Source organism: Sturnus vulgaris, chromosome 2 (genome assembly GCF_052056855.1).
Source record: "Sturnus vulgaris isolate bStuVul1 chromosome 2, bStuVul1.hap1, whole genome shotgun sequence".
Lineage (NCBI taxonomy): Eukaryota > Metazoa > Chordata > Aves > Passeriformes > Sturnidae > Sturnus > Sturnus vulgaris.
Genome location: NC_142244.1, coordinates 33,750,866 through 33,767,999, shown reverse-complemented (window position 1 = coordinate 33,767,999; position 17,134 = coordinate 33,750,866). Strand labels below are relative to the sequence as shown.

General features: G+C 43.7%; 1 protein-coding gene across 1 annotated transcript in view; it reads right to left on the bottom strand.

The window, feature by feature from the left end:
* Positions 1-17,134, bottom strand: part of A2M (alpha-2-macroglobulin) — a 30,323-nt gene that overhangs the window by 10,075 nt on the left and 3,114 nt on the right. Inside the window, exons 3-21 of the mRNA XM_088159195.1 lie at positions 16,936-17,095; positions 16,012-16,064; positions 15,481-15,501; positions 14,964-15,132; positions 13,662-13,746; positions 12,781-12,904; positions 11,216-11,330; positions 10,869-10,978; positions 9,534-9,692; positions 7,962-8,189; positions 7,566-7,629; positions 6,954-7,096; positions 6,138-6,287; positions 5,297-5,467; positions 4,573-4,723; positions 2,771-2,879; positions 2,222-2,450; positions 1,826-1,952; positions 1,082-1,203 (exon numbers count right to left, since the gene is read on the bottom strand). Of these exons, the coding sequence (XP_088015321.1) occupies positions 1,082-1,203; positions 1,826-1,952; positions 2,222-2,450; positions 2,771-2,879; positions 4,573-4,723; positions 5,297-5,467; positions 6,138-6,287; positions 6,954-7,096; positions 7,566-7,629; positions 7,962-8,189; positions 9,534-9,692; positions 10,869-10,978; positions 11,216-11,330; positions 12,781-12,904; positions 13,662-13,746; positions 14,964-15,132; positions 15,481-15,501; positions 16,012-16,064; positions 16,936-17,095 (2,490 nt within the window). The remainder of the gene's footprint in view (positions 1-1,081; positions 1,204-1,825; positions 1,953-2,221; positions 2,451-2,770; positions 2,880-4,572; positions 4,724-5,296; positions 5,468-6,137; positions 6,288-6,953; positions 7,097-7,565; positions 7,630-7,961; positions 8,190-9,533; positions 9,693-10,868; positions 10,979-11,215; positions 11,331-12,780; positions 12,905-13,661; positions 13,747-14,963; positions 15,133-15,480; positions 15,502-16,011; positions 16,065-16,935; positions 17,096-17,134) is intronic.

The following is a 17,134-nucleotide window of genomic DNA, read 5'->3' as shown; positions in this document are numbered from 1 at the left end:
AGAAATGTGATCCTAACTGATGGTTGTATGTGGCGGAAAAGGAGAGAACACTGCAGGACCATCAAATGGATGACCTGCAACTATTGCACACAGTGAGAGACACTTAACATCTTTGTGACAAAGGGACTGCAGCATTACAGAGAACTGTGCTGAAGAGAAGTCTGCAGTGCTATTTATTGTAATGCTGCAGATGCTTTAGGGAGAAGAATTGTGTATGTTAACCATAGGAAGGAAGGATGTAGTACACTGTAGTATCTGGTGACACTACTGATAGCACTTGGTGGGCAAATATTAGGAGGTTTTATGATACAGAAGAAAGCTCAGAACATAGAACCTAACTGCCAGATTATCACCCTCAGAATATAACAAACTAACAATTTCCTATAAAGGCTATCCAATACTTCCACATAGGAATTCCTTGTGTTCCACATCACATCAGCAACTCTTCCTGCCACAAGAAATGGGTAAGCTGTCAAAATTTCAACGTTTTCATGTGTAGTTTTAAGGAGATTTTTCTACAGTGATCAAATTCCCATAGGTGAATCCCTCACCTTCATCCTGGTGCCATAGACTGGCATAATAACAAACCATAATGGCAAAACACTCAGCTTAAGAGGCAGTTTGCTTGGCCACTCAATTAGCTGAGAGGCAGCATGTGCTGACTGGCACATTTACTGGGGGTGCATCAAAAGAGAGAGGCTGTAAAGACAGTGTACTGAAATAGCAGGTGACAAATGGGAGCTAAAGGGAAGGATGGATTGCAGTAGGAGTCCTGTTACAGTAGAAGACAGGGTAAATTTATTGTACCAGGAGACACAAGGCACATTACTAAGCTGAAGTCTTAATGTAGCCCTGTAAAAGTACAAAGATGATGTACAACCATCATATTGCCATGCTGCACAGTGATCCCATAAAATAATAGACCAAACCAGGTCAGAAGGGATCTCAAAAGATCATGTGGTCTAACCTTTAACAAGAAAGGGAGCTAGATGAGATTATCTAGCATCCCATCCGGTTGTATCACTGTGTAAGCTAAAGCCCATAGGAAAGCTCAGACTTCCCTTTCCCACAGCCCACGTACCTCCACCAGCAGCTGTCTGATGACCGTGTCCTTCCGTCCTTTCTCAGGGCTCTCCACGATGTAGTTCCCGCAGGGCTGCTGGTTCTGTAGGGCCTCAGTGGTCACTGAGAACTCCACCTGCCCTGGAGGAAACAGGGGTCAGTCAGCCCTGCCAGGCAGAGCCAGGAAATGAGATTCACTGCTACTTTCAGGAGTTTCAACTTGCAGGTTCACGGATAGAGATTTCTGCTGGGCCCTGCTTCTTGCCCACAAAAAACAAGCTCTCTACACAAGCTGGGCTGTCATTGAAAGGGGACTCTTTTAGAGAACCTTTTAGGACACCACAGTGCTGAGTGTGACCAGCCCCACTGCTGTTCAGCACAGTGTTGCCCTGCATGCACACCACAGCTGCTACCACACCAACAGTGGAAAAAAAAATGTGAAGATCCCATGGGGAAGACATCTAATCTCAGGAAGGAATAAAACTAACAGAATATCTCTGCTGGCCATCAATGTCTCTGGCCTCAGGAGATGCTGTCCAAGGGCAGTAAGGCTTGATGGTACTGCATGTGATGCCAGACACACAGTTAGACTCCATGAGTCGCCCAGTCTTTGCCTCCCAAATATCGGCCTTTGCCCCCCAGATCAGACACACTCAACTGAAGTGCTTCCCAGGAAAATGTCTTGCTCTAATATCAAATACTGAACAGGGAAAACAGCACAAAGAAACCCTTCCTGCAGTTTCCAGTACCCTGAGACCTTTACCTAGGGATTTAGGAGTCACCAGCCAAGCCACGGTTTTCCTCACATTCTCACAGAGACAATGAGATTCTTTCTCCTTTTCCACCAGAGTAGCTAGGAAATGAGCAGATGGAGCCAGAGCCACACTGACCTGCCAGTTGTAGAGAGAGGTGCAATTAAGAAAAGGTGATCATGAGAGACAGGCAGCTAGGAAGCCATAGCAATAACTATTTATTCAATAGCAAAGGAGCAGGGCACTGGAGTTGTGGGTTCTGCATTTGGAGTATGTAGGAGAAATAACATAAAATATCAGGGGCAAAGGGTCTAGGGCTACTGAGAGATAAGGTGTGAAGGCTAGGAGAAGGCAAGGGGTGCACAAGAAGGCACACAGCTACAGAGAATAATTTAAACCTCCCTTACCCTGATGCAGGCAGGCAGGTAGTTGAAAACGGTGGCTTTCAGTGTGAAGGACTCCCCCCGCACTACAGAGTAGGGCATGGTGAGCTCCACGAAGAAGGGCTGGAAGGCTCTGAGGGACGCTGTTGGGGACAGCCCAAAGCCTGTGTCCGCTGAAGTGCAGAATGCATTGGCTTTCCACTCTGTGATGGTGTCAGGGATGGTCACTTCTAGATCAGCTTTTCCCTCAGAGCTGGTAAAGCACAGATAGCAAGGACAGAAGGATCAGTTTTACAGCATTTTGGTGACTACCTGTACCCCTTCTGGCCTACTGAACAGTATTTGCTGTGTGAATGATGGGGCACAGTACATTTGCTACTGATGGACCATTCCTACCACACCATTTTCCAGTTCACTCTTTGGACAAACCTAACTATGGCTGAAAATAATTTCATCTCAGAGGATTGCCAAATGGTCTCTGAAAACAATGAAGGACAAACACTTTGGGACTCATGTTTTCACCTTATAGATCCGGTTTTATTAAAAAGGAATGAGCAAGCCCAAGGTACTTACCTGATAGGTACTAAACTCCAAATCCAGGTTTCTGGGAAATACTTTCGGACTGTCTCTGTCACCTCTTCAGGAGTGCTCAACTGCATAGAAAATCCTTCTGCCAGAATATCTGAATGTGGTGAGATGAAAAAGAAATCAACTACTGATAATTCCAAACAAGCAAGACCTATATCAGCACCCTGCTTCAGTCTGAGAAAGTGTCAGTCAGAAGCAGATGCTTGTGGTTGTAGTGAGCTATGGTACCAACAGCAGTGAGTTTCAGGGCCAGAGCATATTGGCAAGAAGAGCTAGCCTTCCATTATTTTCTGCTGGTCTCCAGCAGACCTCAAAGTCTGGAAGCCAGCACTTTACAAGCTTTAAAAAAAGGATTTAGAGCAAAAACCTATTTAGGACCTTCTGTGCAAGCAGCCTTTTCTCTTTCAGGTGCAGCCTTCATGTGATGTTCTTCTCCATCCTAATCAGGCCAGCTAGCAATGGAACATTCCTCTGTTGAAGTGGTTTTTGTAGGGTCATTGTGACTCAGAGTACCAACTCCTGTCAAAGCTATGGCCTCCTCAAGAACTAGGCTGAATATGCTCAAAATAAAAACATGCAGCTGGCATATAGGAAGGGTAAAAAGAGCCATTTTGACTAAAACAAAGTTTTTACATACAAAATTTATTCCAAATAAAATATTCTGTGTTTGGGATGAAATTTGTTTAAACATTTTGTTTTACTTTTCTTTTCAATAATTGTAATGGAGTGGGTGGGACTTGGTTTGCTTGGCATTCACAAATAGAAAGAGAAATGCATCCAAGCAGAAAAATAAGAAAAGTTCTTCAGGAAATTCTAATTTTTGTCATCTTTACTTTGGCTAAATGAATTTTTCCATTTGGATAGCAATTGAGTAGCTAACAAGTATTCATACTAATTGTGCAACAGGCATCTCCAGAGCCTGAGAAGGTCTCAGGGACAGGTGAAAAGATGCTATCAGAGCTCTATCACATTGCTCCTGGCAAAAGAGGTAGGCAGCTTGCTTGTGTTTTTATATTGTGGTATTTCAGTCTTCTTACTGCTGCTTATTTCAGTTTAAAATAATTAAGAGGCATCTATCCTGCATCTTAGCAACTTCTGTCAGAAGCTGAAATTGTTTTCAAACTGGACACATACAAAAGCACAGATTCTAGTGCCAAAGGAGAACTATCTGAATCAGCTATCCAGCTAGAATAACTTATAATTTCTAAAATATTTTCCTTAGTGTGATACTGAAGGATGATAAGGCCAATTCTATTGCCTAGCCTGTTACAGTGTAAGATTTGAGATAGTCTTTAAAAATAGGATAATAGGATGAGTCCATTTCAGACTGGACTTCTACCATATATGTCTTACCATGCTGAGCTCCCAAAGTCTACCAACTCACCACTGAAAAATTTGTCACCCACTTCATGGTTTTGACCATACATAAGACTGGCTGAGTCAATAAAAACAGCCTGAAAATGGTATTGGACACTCTGTAAGCAATAACCTAGGAATAGAAGTCTACTGTAAAAGCCTAATGAACAGAGAATTTATCAGCAGGATAATATCCTCTGCTCTGCCAGTCTTTGACCACTTCTGGTTCTGCTGATTTCTAATGTGGAGTTACCAAAGCTTGTCTGTAGACCTATACAACTCATTCAGAAGCTGGAATCTGCAAATCCATAGGCTCAGTACTAGTTCCAAGGTTTCAATTCACAACCCCAGCTCTTGTTTAAGTATTCATCCCAAAGTACAAACAGGATCTCTGTTCAGAACAGAAGCAATAACAAAACCGAGTTCCTTACCGCTGGTCCTCATTGCATACATGGGTGTTTCAGGCATGGCTCCAGCTACTCCTAAGGCAAGTGGTGGATGGGCAGCATACATGTGATTACTAGGGCCACAAAACCGAGGTTTCCTCACGTTGGTATTTGTGAAAACCTTTAAACCCATTTCCTATGGGAGAAAAAACAAACATATTTTTATTACTGAATCCTGTTGAGGTTTACACAGCAGACTTGACATTGGCATTTTACTGCCTCAAAATGGAGAAGCTGTTACTGTGTTTGGATTGGACCTTAAGATGATCCTCCAGTCCTTGGGTCTGAGTGCCTGGGTGGCTCAGTGAGATCAAAGGATATATCCCCTCTTTTTCTAGGACACAGGTTCCAGTCTAATTTCAGCCTAGGCATCAGGATTATCCTGAATTCTCTCTGGAATTAAATGTCTGTGGCTACAATGCAGCTCAAGGACATACTGATTTATTTGAGGTAAATATAATGGCATGGGATCATTTACCTCCATTTAGAACCTCACTTCAAGTCAACCTCAAACCTGTTCCTGTAAGAAAACTTTGAGACTGATTCCTTTTACACCAAGTGTGAAGCATATGCCTCTGGATAAAAAGAAGTGTCAGATCCTTCAGATGCACAAACCCTTCCCTTGTTAAGTTCCATGATGCCACAGAAGACTTAAGCATTCTCAGCCATTCTCACATTCCACTCCCTAACCAGGCCAGGGGGGATATACCTTTAGGATGCTGTAAGTGTCCACTTCATTCACCCCCGTTACTGGAACATAGGTGATCCCATCCCGAACTATTGGCTCCACGGTCACACAATTCCACAGGGGCTCCTCCAAGTTTACGTTTGAACCATGGACATAGCCATGAAATTCCTTCACTGGAAGTAAGTCATACACCTTGAGAGAAAGAGAGAGTATTTGGCACTTTAGTGTCCATTGCTATGAAATACAACTGAGGGAGTTGGATGCAAGCACCGTAACAGTCACATTACCAGCACATGTATCCACGTTGCCATGGTCCTCCCTGTGCTGAAAGCAGTAAGTGTTTGGGAATCAAAAAAGGGATCAAAATTTGAGATACTGTCTCTTTTTTTTTAATTCTCTACATGTTACTCTGGTTATTATAGCTCAAATAAAAAATTACATACATTAAGTAAAAAAATTACATTGGTCAAACCATCTGTAATACTTTGTCCTTATTCAGGGATTGTCATTTTCTGCTTGGCAAATAAATTATTTGACACTTCCAGATGCTGCCCCAAGAAAAAGCATGAGGAGAATAACTGAAAAATTATCATCAAACACACAACAGCGTTTGGGTCTGGCCAAGACAAGCAGGCCCCTTAAAAGGGCTCTCTAATTGCCATTCCTAAAATCACACAAAACCCCTAAGAAACAACTGCTGCCCAGTTCTCATCTTTTTGCCCACTGGAAGAAGATGAGAAGCAGCACAGGGGAGCTTCCCTGTGTCAGCTCTGACAAGAGGGACTGTTCTCTGTTTCCACTCCAGCTCTGGCTGCTCTTGCTCTGACCAGGCTCCAACTTGGTCCACAGACCAAGAACTTACAGAGGTGGGTGACAGGTCAGCTTCTGGCTTCATGAGGAGAACACTCTTGTCCACAGCACGCACAGCACAGAGGGAGTTCGGGGAGGCTTGGAACTGCAAGTGAGCATCCGAGGAAGGCAGGCCTTCGGAAGGGGAGAAGCTCAAGCCCACCTGTAACCACAGGAAAAGCTATGTCACAGACGCCCTATTCTAACAGGCCTTTTCCTTCCAGTTGAGTGCATTCAGTTCTAAATTTACAAGGTCCCCATATGCATGCACACTTCCCTCTACACGTCCTCTGGGCTACTGCTCCTTTCCAGCAGTCCCAGAGGAATCAGCACCAAGAGTTCTTGGCAACTTTAAGCATCACAATTGTTCATACAATTTTTAAGGTGGTTTTGGGTTTATGGTCATTGTGAATGTGATGAGACAATCCCACGTAGGAGCTAGACGTGATCAGACAGTAGAGCATGTCCTTGAACTAGGAGCAGTCACAGTACTGTACCCAAAAACTGTAAGTGGAGAGAAAACCAGCTTGCAAAAACCTTGTTCTTGTTCTCTTTTCCTTAGCCAGGACCATCTGCAGGACCAGCAGTTTTTACCAGCTGCTAAAGGGGGTTTTATCAGTGTAGCCCCTGCTAGCACTCTTTTTCCAGAAGTTGATCTCCTCCACATTAGCACAAACCAGTAAGCCGTGAAGCTGCCTACAACAATTGATATGTTGCTTGTCCAGTGTTAGTGTATCTAAATAAATTAGCTTAACCAGGCTAAATCAAAATAAGTGAGCTTGAACACACTGCAGTCTGGTGGCTGCTCCCTCAGGAAGCGGACACTTACCTTATTGTTGAAACATAATTCTGTGTTGAACTTGGCTGAATCAGCAATCACCTCCCCGCTGGGGACTGTGGTGTAGACAAGCACTTGGGCCACTGGAGCAATCTCAGCTTGTACAGACAGCTGTAGTGAGAAGACACCATTGTCTAGCAAACAAAACAATGGCAAAAAGTTAAGGCACAAAAAACTCTCTCAGAGCAGGTTTGACTTCATGCTGAACTTTATCCTAGCCATTATGAAATTCCAGGGATCCAAGTGGGATGAACTGGTGCTCACAGAGATGTGTAAGTCTCCCTGTCTGACAGAAAAGGTCCGTTTTCCAGTGCATAAGTACGCTGAATTTTGCTTCAGCTTCTAAAAACAGACTATCAGATGTATCTCCAAGGAGTACTGGACCCCCAGAAAATGCAGTGTCAGAAGAAAGACAGTGGCACAGGGGATTAGGGCAAATCTGTGAAAAGCCTAAAGACAGAGAAAATAAAGGCCAGACTCTTCCCAGATCTTGGAGGATATGCAGATGTCGATCCCTGTATTTACATGGAAGTAGAGTGTATGTTTGCCACAGTTGCCTAGCCCCGCATAAGAGTGACAATTTGGTGGGGGAGAGGAACTCACCACTTTCCTGGTCCAAATCCAGAATGTGAGTGCCTCCTTGCTTAATGTTTCCCTTGGCCATCACCTGAATGGAAGGAGAAACTTTGTTCTGATTGTGGTTTTGCATTGGTCAAACCTGAAAGTGAGGGACCCTGCAAAGTGAGCAACTGAGCTGCATGTCTGCTGCTTACACCCAGCTCTCTGCCTCTCAGCAGCAGAATCCCTGTGCTCACTCAGAGGGCAGAGGGACATCCTTACTTTTTTACTCCCAGCTCAGACCCTCCTTTTTGTTTCTAAAGAGCATATGAAGGATGACAAGAAAGTGTTTAAAGACTGCTGCCACGAACCACAGCTTACATTTCTAGTACCCCTATAACTGTCAGTGACAACTTCACTGTATGGCAGGTGCAAACTCACCAGGTAGTAAAAGGTGATTTTCTTCTGCTCTCCTACAGCCTCTGGAGTAAGGATATAATGCACCCGGATCTCTGTGGAGGAGCCACAGCTTAGTGACTTGGACTTGGGCTCAATTTTGAGGAAGCTATTACTGGGCGAGTAAAAGCGCTTCAGCTGGAGATAACTTTCTTCATAATATGGAGCGACCCAGGAACGTTCATAGCAGTAGGTGTTTGTTTTATGAACTGCCTGGAAAAGGAGAAAATACACACATAGATCCTCAAATACAGGTGGCCAAAGTGGAGACAAAAATTCATGGCTTAATATTATGGCTTTAGTATTTGTTTTGGTATTGAAGCAAAAAGGAAATTTAAAAAAAAAGCAAAAAAAAACCAAAACAACCCACAAACAAAAAACCAAACAAAAACCCCCACACGTGAGGCCTTTGGAAAGTGCAAGATAGGATCATAGTATCTTTAGCAAATCATTGGGAATGATCTCACTCCCAGAGAAGGTGGAGTTTGTGCCAAACAAACTGAATCTTATCAGATTTTTGTTTACTAACAGTGTCACTTTAAGGGCCTTTCACACTAATGCCTTGCCCTCTCTAATATTCTAGTTAGTGTAAAGGGGAAAAAAGCCAATTTTCATTCCTTTCCTTATCATTGGCACTGAAGAAAGGATAGTGCTGTTCAGTTCAGATAGTACCAGTCCCAAGAACAAACTACAGATGCTATAGAAAAGGAGGACAATCTCCAACTAATAATTCAAAACTTAAACTGAATAGAAGTTTAGGAGCTGAGAGAGCCCAGGTCCTCTTAAAAATGAGAGCAAGGGGAAGGGGCACTATTTCAGCATTTGATGTGCCTTGTGTGCCCTTTTTTCTTTATCTTTCTCATTATACTTGGGAATTCTTGCCTTTTCTTTATCCTGCAAAAATCTGAAAACTTCAAGTGCCTAGTAGTAACTTCTGGAAAAATTTTAATGGTTTTAATCTACGACAAGGGAATTGTAGGGAGAAGAGCAAATATAATTCTAGACATAAATATTCTCCTCTACTCCAGGATGTGTTATTACAAAATATGCATATTACACAACAACTTGCATTTCCCACTAACAAAAGGATGCTCAGCAGCACCTGTTTGTCCCAGACAAACAAATTCCACCACAAACCAAACCAAAGACAAATGGACAAACCAAAAAATAAAAGCCAACCCCCCCACCCAAAACAACTCAGGAGCTATACTTAGAAGCTTGAAAAGCTAAATTATACTCTGAGATGTGCAGATGTGAGATAGACCCACCCTTGACTGGGTAGAGCTGGTGCTCCCTTGGAGCAGAATCTATGATCTCTTGATGTTCCTTCTAACCCTCTATTGCATTTGTCAAACAGAAATCAAATATTTACAAGGTAAGTGCAATTGTGACCTGGAACCTCAGTCTGCTGTATGACTGTTTCCAGCAAACTGGTGTCACGGTTCACACAAACAACAAGGAACAATAATGTAACTACTTTTGCATATATAGTAGAAGCTTAAGAGCTCCTTCAGCCCTGTGGGGGACTTCATTACCTTCTCTGCCCAAAGGACTTACCCTAATTCCAACATTTTCAAGGGCCAGTGAGGAAGTGTTTAGGGCAAACTCTGCCATGCCCTCTTCATCTGTTGTATAGTTTTGTTCCTGTCCTCCTTGAAGAGAAATTCTCACAGTTTCATTGACAATTGGAGCATTAGACCCATCCACTAGTTTCACCTGAAGGAGCAAAACCAGTACAGTTTAGAAGAAGAGGGATGGCTACCACCTGAACAAGACTGGTAGAACACCAAGGTAAAGATGTTGAGCCCATGTCAGGCAAGGAAGCCTCAACAGCACTTTACATGTATCACTTTCAGAGACAGCTGCAAATTTTCTGAATACTTTTTCTCTGCCTCTTTCTTATCTCTGCCTCTGGGTCAGAGGAGTGGATGTGTAGAATGACATGTTCTCACATTAAACAGGTGACTGTAGAAGGAAAATTTTAGGGGGCTGGAGAGGCAGAAGCATAAGGACAGAATGAGGGCTGTGCTCTCAGCTGCTGTTCCCCAGTTTGAGAGCCTTCAGAAGAAAGGAGACTCACAGGGATTAGCAGCACTGAGGCCCAGCATCCTTGCAGAGTTGGGGCATACATCTGACCAGAAGGCTCAGTAGCATCATTGCTTGGCACTCATGGCATTCCATTCTGTCTTGGTTTGAAAGACAGGTATTTGCTAAGGGAAAGCAAGAACTCCTTCCCTGAGATGGAGAGTGCAACTCCCTCTCTTCCAATTATTATAGTTTGAAATTAGGGGCTTTCAGGCAGAAGATATGGGGATAGGAATAACAGTTCTTTACTAATATATCTAACAAGGCAAACTGCAGAAACAACAACAGCTATAGAACTGACAACAAAACAGAACAGTATAGCTCAATTCCAGTCCCTTTTGGCCACAGGCCCTCTCTCCCTGCGCTCAGTTCCCGGTGCTGTGGGCAGGGCAGGGGCTGGGTGATGGCGGCAGGGCCCAGGGCTGAGAGGGATGGAGGAGAGATTCCCCCTCACGGTGTCGGTCGTGGTGCTCGGCAGAGTGTCCGGAGGCAGTAGGATAAGGCAGGAAAGCAGCACTGCCATGTCCGACAGCAGGGAACGTGGCTCCCGGCGTTGGGATGGCGGGGAGGATGCCAGGATGCCCCGGCCGTCTGCCTCCCACTCCACGAGCGAGCGAGAGCAAGAGCGCGCCCCGGCCCCCCTGTCCCACCTTTCCTTTTCCAGTGTTCCCCCTGTCCCCACCCTCTTGCGAGAGAAAACTATTGCTACTAAGGTGTAGCCACAAATACTGACATAATAATGGGAAAAATTCCAAAGAAAGAAAAGGGAACAATTCAACTCCCAACACATTCTCATGGTTTCCCTACCTGCCCAAAGAAGGGGACTCCTCGCTTGTAGTGAGTATCTGAAAGTGCAAATGTGACTCTGCTAATGGTGGGTGTGATCTCAGAGAAGCTTGTTCCAGTCAACTCCACTCCTGCAGAAAAGCATGAAGAACTAATTTGCCTCTGCCTGACTAGAATTCCTTTTACTCTAGCCAACCCTCCTTTGCTGGACAAACTCTTTTCTTGATGGTCCTGGACTAGAGGCAGGAAAACTCTTAAGATTCCAGAACGGCAAGAGTCTTCTTTTATCCCCCAATCCTTCAGGGCAGGCCCCTCGGCTGGCCTCTCCTGAACCCATTACATGGCTCTTTCATTCAGATGATCCATACCTGTATCATCCTCTTTAATTTTAGCCTCCACATTGAGCTTATTCTTATATCCACGTCTCTTGAGCTGGAATAGTTTGGTCTTTACCACTTCAGAAATGCAGCCATAGATGTCTGTCTGTTGGAGGAAAACAAGCAAGACCATTATGTTCTCATTTATACAATGCTTATTTAACTTAATGAATCCATCACTGTGTGTTACTCCAAACTGAAAGAGAAGCCCATAACGTCACAGATAATCTACCTCTCTTGTTTTTAGCAAAATTGGAAAAAGACATAAATAACTTAGCAAAAAGCATGTTGAGGTACTTAGAGCAACATTAGAGCAAAAAAGTTTGCAAACAAAAATTTTTTTGTATGTTTGTGAAGTTTGAAGCTGCCAACACTTGGTATGAGTACATAGGGAATTAGTGAATGTATGCCACATAAGAAATGTTTGTCAGGCATCAAGCTTGTTAGAAAATAAAGCTGCTTACTTAAAATGTGTAAGCCATATGAGTGATGCATAAACCAAAGCCCGTGTATTTGTAGAAAGCGGATGACAGCTGGAAAAGTATTTCCAAAGCTCGTCACCTCTCTTCAGTAAATTCATGTACAAGGGAAGTCTCCACAGAGGAGATGCCTGGAACAGAGGTTAGCACCACAGTATTTCTGTTTTCTTTTGACATGGGTAACAACACTAGTGGCTAGAGGTAGCTGTGGACTCATGTGGCTTATGCTGTAGCAGAGCCCAGGGGACCACAAGAACATCTTCTATATGCTTTCTTCCCCTGGCATATTTCCACAATTGCTATTACTCCAACTTCTGTCAATTAACCCAGTATCGTTGCACCTGTCTGTGCTCCAAACACCTTTCAGTTTTGCTCTTGCCAGTTAGAAGGTGAAAAAAGTGAGGGTTTTTCTGTCTCTCTTAACCACTGCTGCAAAACCCATATTTCTTTCCTTCTTGCTCAAAATGCATCAGCCTCTCTCTGGGTTTCTGCTCCCTTCCTTCCTCTAGCACCAGCTTGTGTCCCCATACACTGTCTCCAGTGTAAGCCAACTCCAACTCTGTTCTCATTGCTCATGGCTTTTCTATCATACTTTGCTCTTATAGTCTCTATACTCCATCTAACCTGTCTGTTATTTCATCTCTTAATTCTCCATCAAATTCTGGCCTTTACACACATTGCTCTTACTGCTCAGACCTTCCCCTCTAATTTTACCTTTCAAATTTTGTCTTGCACCCAATCTTCTCTCATCCTCCAGCCTTCTTTAAAAATACATGGATTTTCACAGAATCACAGAATGGTTTTGGCTGGAATGGGGCTTAAAGGCCATCTCATTTCCAATTCCCCTGCCATCTCCCAACAGACCAAGTTGTTCAAAACCCCATCCAGCCTGGCCTTGAAGACTTCCGGGGATGGGGTATCCACAGCTTCCCTGGGCAACCTGTGCCAGTGCCTCACCGGTGTTAAGCTCATAGTTAACACGATGTTTGTACATACTCAGAGCCGGCCTGTGCCTACAAGGCATGTTTAATAACACTTTCTCCAATCACTCTACCCACTAGAGTAATCCTGACTCACCTGTCCAGAGAACTCCTCACAGACTGCTCTAGCCTGTTCACCATAGCAAGATACAGCTGCATGTTCATACTCCCGGCAGACACGGAAGCTCACGAGGCCGGGAACAGGCTTCCCAAATGTGTATCTACAAGCAGGGAAGATTGAAAGGAAAACAGAGACATTGGGAATGTAAGAGGGATGTAGAAAAATTACAGGCTCATCCCTATGGATGCCAGCTGTCTTCCCCAGAGCTGCTTCCAGGATACATAGTGTCATCATAGGAAATGAAGACCAGAAAGTAATCAAGTACCATATGATAATGCTGATTTTGTTGAGAGTCCCTCTCATCCTGAAGAAAACGTTGCAAGCATCCACCCTTGCAAATCTATCAACTGTGATATAACTCGTTTATGTATGTATGAGCACTGGGTCTTTACTCTTCACCCCAAGCCATGGCTCTCCCTACAGCATCTATAGAACACTGCAACATGGAATCCAGTGAGGTGGCCCAAAGGAAAGAGGGCAGCTGCATCTCTTAGGGTTTCCTCTGCACAACAACAAGCAGGAGATACAGCTAAAACATCATTCCTGGGTAAACTGAACTAAAGACCTCATCGCTAACAGGGAGCTGGTGTGAAATCCTCAATGACTCAAAAAATATGAAAGAAACACTCTCATAAAAAAAACCAGATCAAAAATACATTTATATATGTTACATACAAAGTGTATCAAACAGTAACTGTTGTCTTTTGTCTAATAGTAGATTTAGTCTGCTTAGTCCTGGGACCCCAAAAGGATTGAGAAATATAATAAAGTCTCGTCTCTCAGCCTCCCAACTGAACTTTGATCAGCAACTCAAGAAAACACTGAAACCAAGAAGAACTTGAAAGAATGACACTCACAGTCCACAGACCGTCACCTTCAGCTCCTCATCAAGAATGCTGATCACCTTGGGCATTTTCACTGTCACTTCAAATTTTGGCAGCACTGCAGCAGAACCAAAGGAAAACAGTCTATGTGGTAGGAAATAACATCAAAATCACACATGAAGGCGCTCAGAGGCTGTTCTTACAAATTACCTAAAAACTTTTTACGTCTAAACGGTCAGAGTTTAGAGGCTTCTGTCACCTGCACATCCCACTGAAATCATTGAAAACCCCTCAGCCAAGCATTGTGCCAGGTAAGATGACAAGATTATTACACCAGCTATTAAAATACAGCAGCTTCATAGGTAATGCATGGGTTATCAGTCCCACAGCAGTAGGATACAATAAAACAGAGAAATAAATCAATAGAGGTTTTCCACAAATATACAGACTGCAGCCTGGTCTCTGCATTTTCAAAGTATGTAGATCTTATCAATGTTCAAAACAGGAAGATATCCTGGCTTCTCCAGTGATATAGCACAGGGTGACATCCCATTCACACCTAGGTGCAGGAGGGGAAGTGGATGGTGACAGTCTTGGAAGAACTAGGACAGAATTCAGGGCACAAGACAGAGCACAGTCTTGTAACTGTGCAAGTTGAGATCAAAGCACTTCAAGACTCATCTGCCAGGATGCATCTCTGCTGCACGAGCCAGGTCATGTCAGACCATGTAACAAGGGCTGCAGCTGGCTTGCTGGGGTGGGAAGATATGCTGGTTGTGATCATATGCCAGTGTGTACTGCAATACCATTTTTCTAGCCAAGCCAACTGGCATAGAGGTGAGAGCACCAAAGGGAGGTTAAGGCACTAGAGAATCACACAAGCTATGGGCTTAGCTTGTGGGGCAGAAAAGGCAAGATCTTAGTTTACAGCCTAGACAGCCCCAACCTAGACCCAGACTTATGGCGTGACATTTGACAGGTATGTTGCCAACTGGAGATGAGGCTGTGGCCTAAAAGCACCTCTGAAAGGAGGTAAGGCTTGTGGCTGTCAGCACAGACTGATCCAAGCACTTTGCTCCTCCTGATAGGAGCCTCACTGAGGTGGGCGTTCTGAAGAGCTGCACTCCATGTCTGGGGCTTAGGGAGGAGTGGAGATAGGTCACTCAAGTCCTTCAGTCTCCTCCTCCTAAAGAGATGATTCTTGGGAGATGAAGGGCACAGAAACAAATTTCCAGCAATGCTGGACATCCCGGTCAGATCTGCTATGCTGTTCAATTCAGATTTTATGTCCCATGGGACTAGCTGTTAGGAACTTGAAATTGCAGTGACAGTTACCATACTCCTCCACAGAGAAAGAATGCCGAACTGTCTTCCCAGAGGCCTTCTGTGCCACCACTGTGTAGGTCCCTTGCATAGGTTCAGAGGTGAGGTTGAAGAACAGCTGTATAAATCCCATCTCTAACTCTGCGTTCGTCCACTGGTACAGACGATTTTTCTTTGGGTCCTACAGATAATGTGATCACAAGGAGATTGTGAGAACAATGGGAATCTGCAATGAGATCTAGCAAAAGCAGTGAATGGAGGGACAGCCCCTGTATTTCAGGAGACTGCAGGCCAGGAGTGGAGGGCACTAGCAGAGTTTTGGGGGAACTACACATCAGGATGACAGAGGAGTTGTAACCCAGGCCCAGATACATGGTAGCCACCATAAGAGTTAAAATTCTGTAGAGTTGAATTAATGCAATGGACCAGGTTAATACAAAAATAAACAAGAATCATCTTGAGGCAACTGTTTACTATGCCCAGATTGAGGTGCAACAGATGTGAATGTGAATTAAATGTTTTTACATACCTCAATATACACCAGTGGAACCTAGAAAAAGAAGAAAGGAAGCAGAAAGTTTAGATAGAGTGCAAGCAACACAGTCAAATGACTAGGGCTATGACCACATTTCAGAGTAAAAGCTAATCATCCAATAGGGTAAGGAAAAAGGTATCTGGTATGGATCATCAGAACATTTGGGATGTGAGAAGAGGAGGAAAATCCTTAGTCTCAGGCACAAAAGACAGCAAAATTACTAATTACTGACTCTGGATGATCTGCAGGGCTAATAAGAACAGGTGCACACTGTGGTAATGGAAGGTTGCTCACTGTTTATACCAGCATTGTCCATTTGCAGTTTGTCAAACCTTTCCAAGAATGCAGAAGGCAGCCTTGTGCAGAAATTTGACAACAGATCCTGTTAAAAAGATCTAAGGTGACCCAGAATTTTCACAATTATCTCAGTGTACTGAGAGCTCTCCCTAACAGAGACTATTTTTCCTCCCTTTACCCACATTTGACTTAAGGCTCAGTAAGTTGAAAAACAAGTATCATGCTTACCATTTCATTCACAGGTCGGAACTCTTCATCCAGAGAAACAATTCTGAACAGGACTGATGGAGAAAGACAGTGAGGTTCCACAGTGCAATCAGTAACCAGGAAAATCAGTTGCAAAAACAAATAGTGTTACAGACAACAGGGCTGTTCTCTTCTAAGGAAATTCCATTTACTAGAATGCTAGGTCATGCTAGAAGGTTACTCATCTACTATGGGTACACAAATAAGAGGATGTTAAGGGAAAATCCATAGCAGTGTGAACATCTTACTGATCACGGGCATCAAAATCTCATTAATCTGGACTAAAGTTAAATTTAAGTTGCCTTTGTCTACTTTGCAATGGAGCATTTTTATACCAGAATTCACATGGGTCTCATAACTAGACTGACTTCCTAGGAAGTACAGAGGCAAACAAATTACTTCAGTACTTGGCTGCAAGTTTGTGTTGGCTCTGGATGGAGAGAGGATTCAGTACCTCTTTTAGGACATTTGTTTTTTATCCAGGCCAAATTTAGGAGATCACTGGCCCAGAAGAAATAAATAACTTACATAATTCTTTCTGTCTTCATTGAGCAAAATCAGCTGCTGCTTTGGGAGCTATTTCATTACTTAGTCTGAGTTTTGGCCCTGTTCTCTATAGGATAAAAATTCAGTCTTTCTCTGATTTTAATACAGACCTCCTAACTGCATGGACCACAACAACAGAGCCCACAGTGAGAGAGGGAGAGTGTGCAGGTGCCCCAGATATGTGCATACACCTTAAGATTCCTCAAATTTTCCCTATACGGAGCAATAAAGACATAAGTCTCAGTCATGAGGTTGCAGTTCTGACCCCCACTAAAAGCAACCGATATCTGGCCAGCATGACCCAACAGTTTTAGTACAAATGTTTGCTTTAAATGCAAATCTCCACCCCCTTCCTGGTACCTGTCTGTCCGGGCTTGTAGATGGGTTTGTCTGTCTGGATGAAGACCAAGCTCTCGGAGTTCTGGACTGCCACTAACTTGCGGCTGCTGAACTGCAGCGTGGCCCCCTTCACCGTCACAGTGAGAAACATGGCTGGTAATGGGAATCTTGATTTTGGAAGCTGGAAAGTAAGAAAGAAACTATGTAACAGACCACCTTT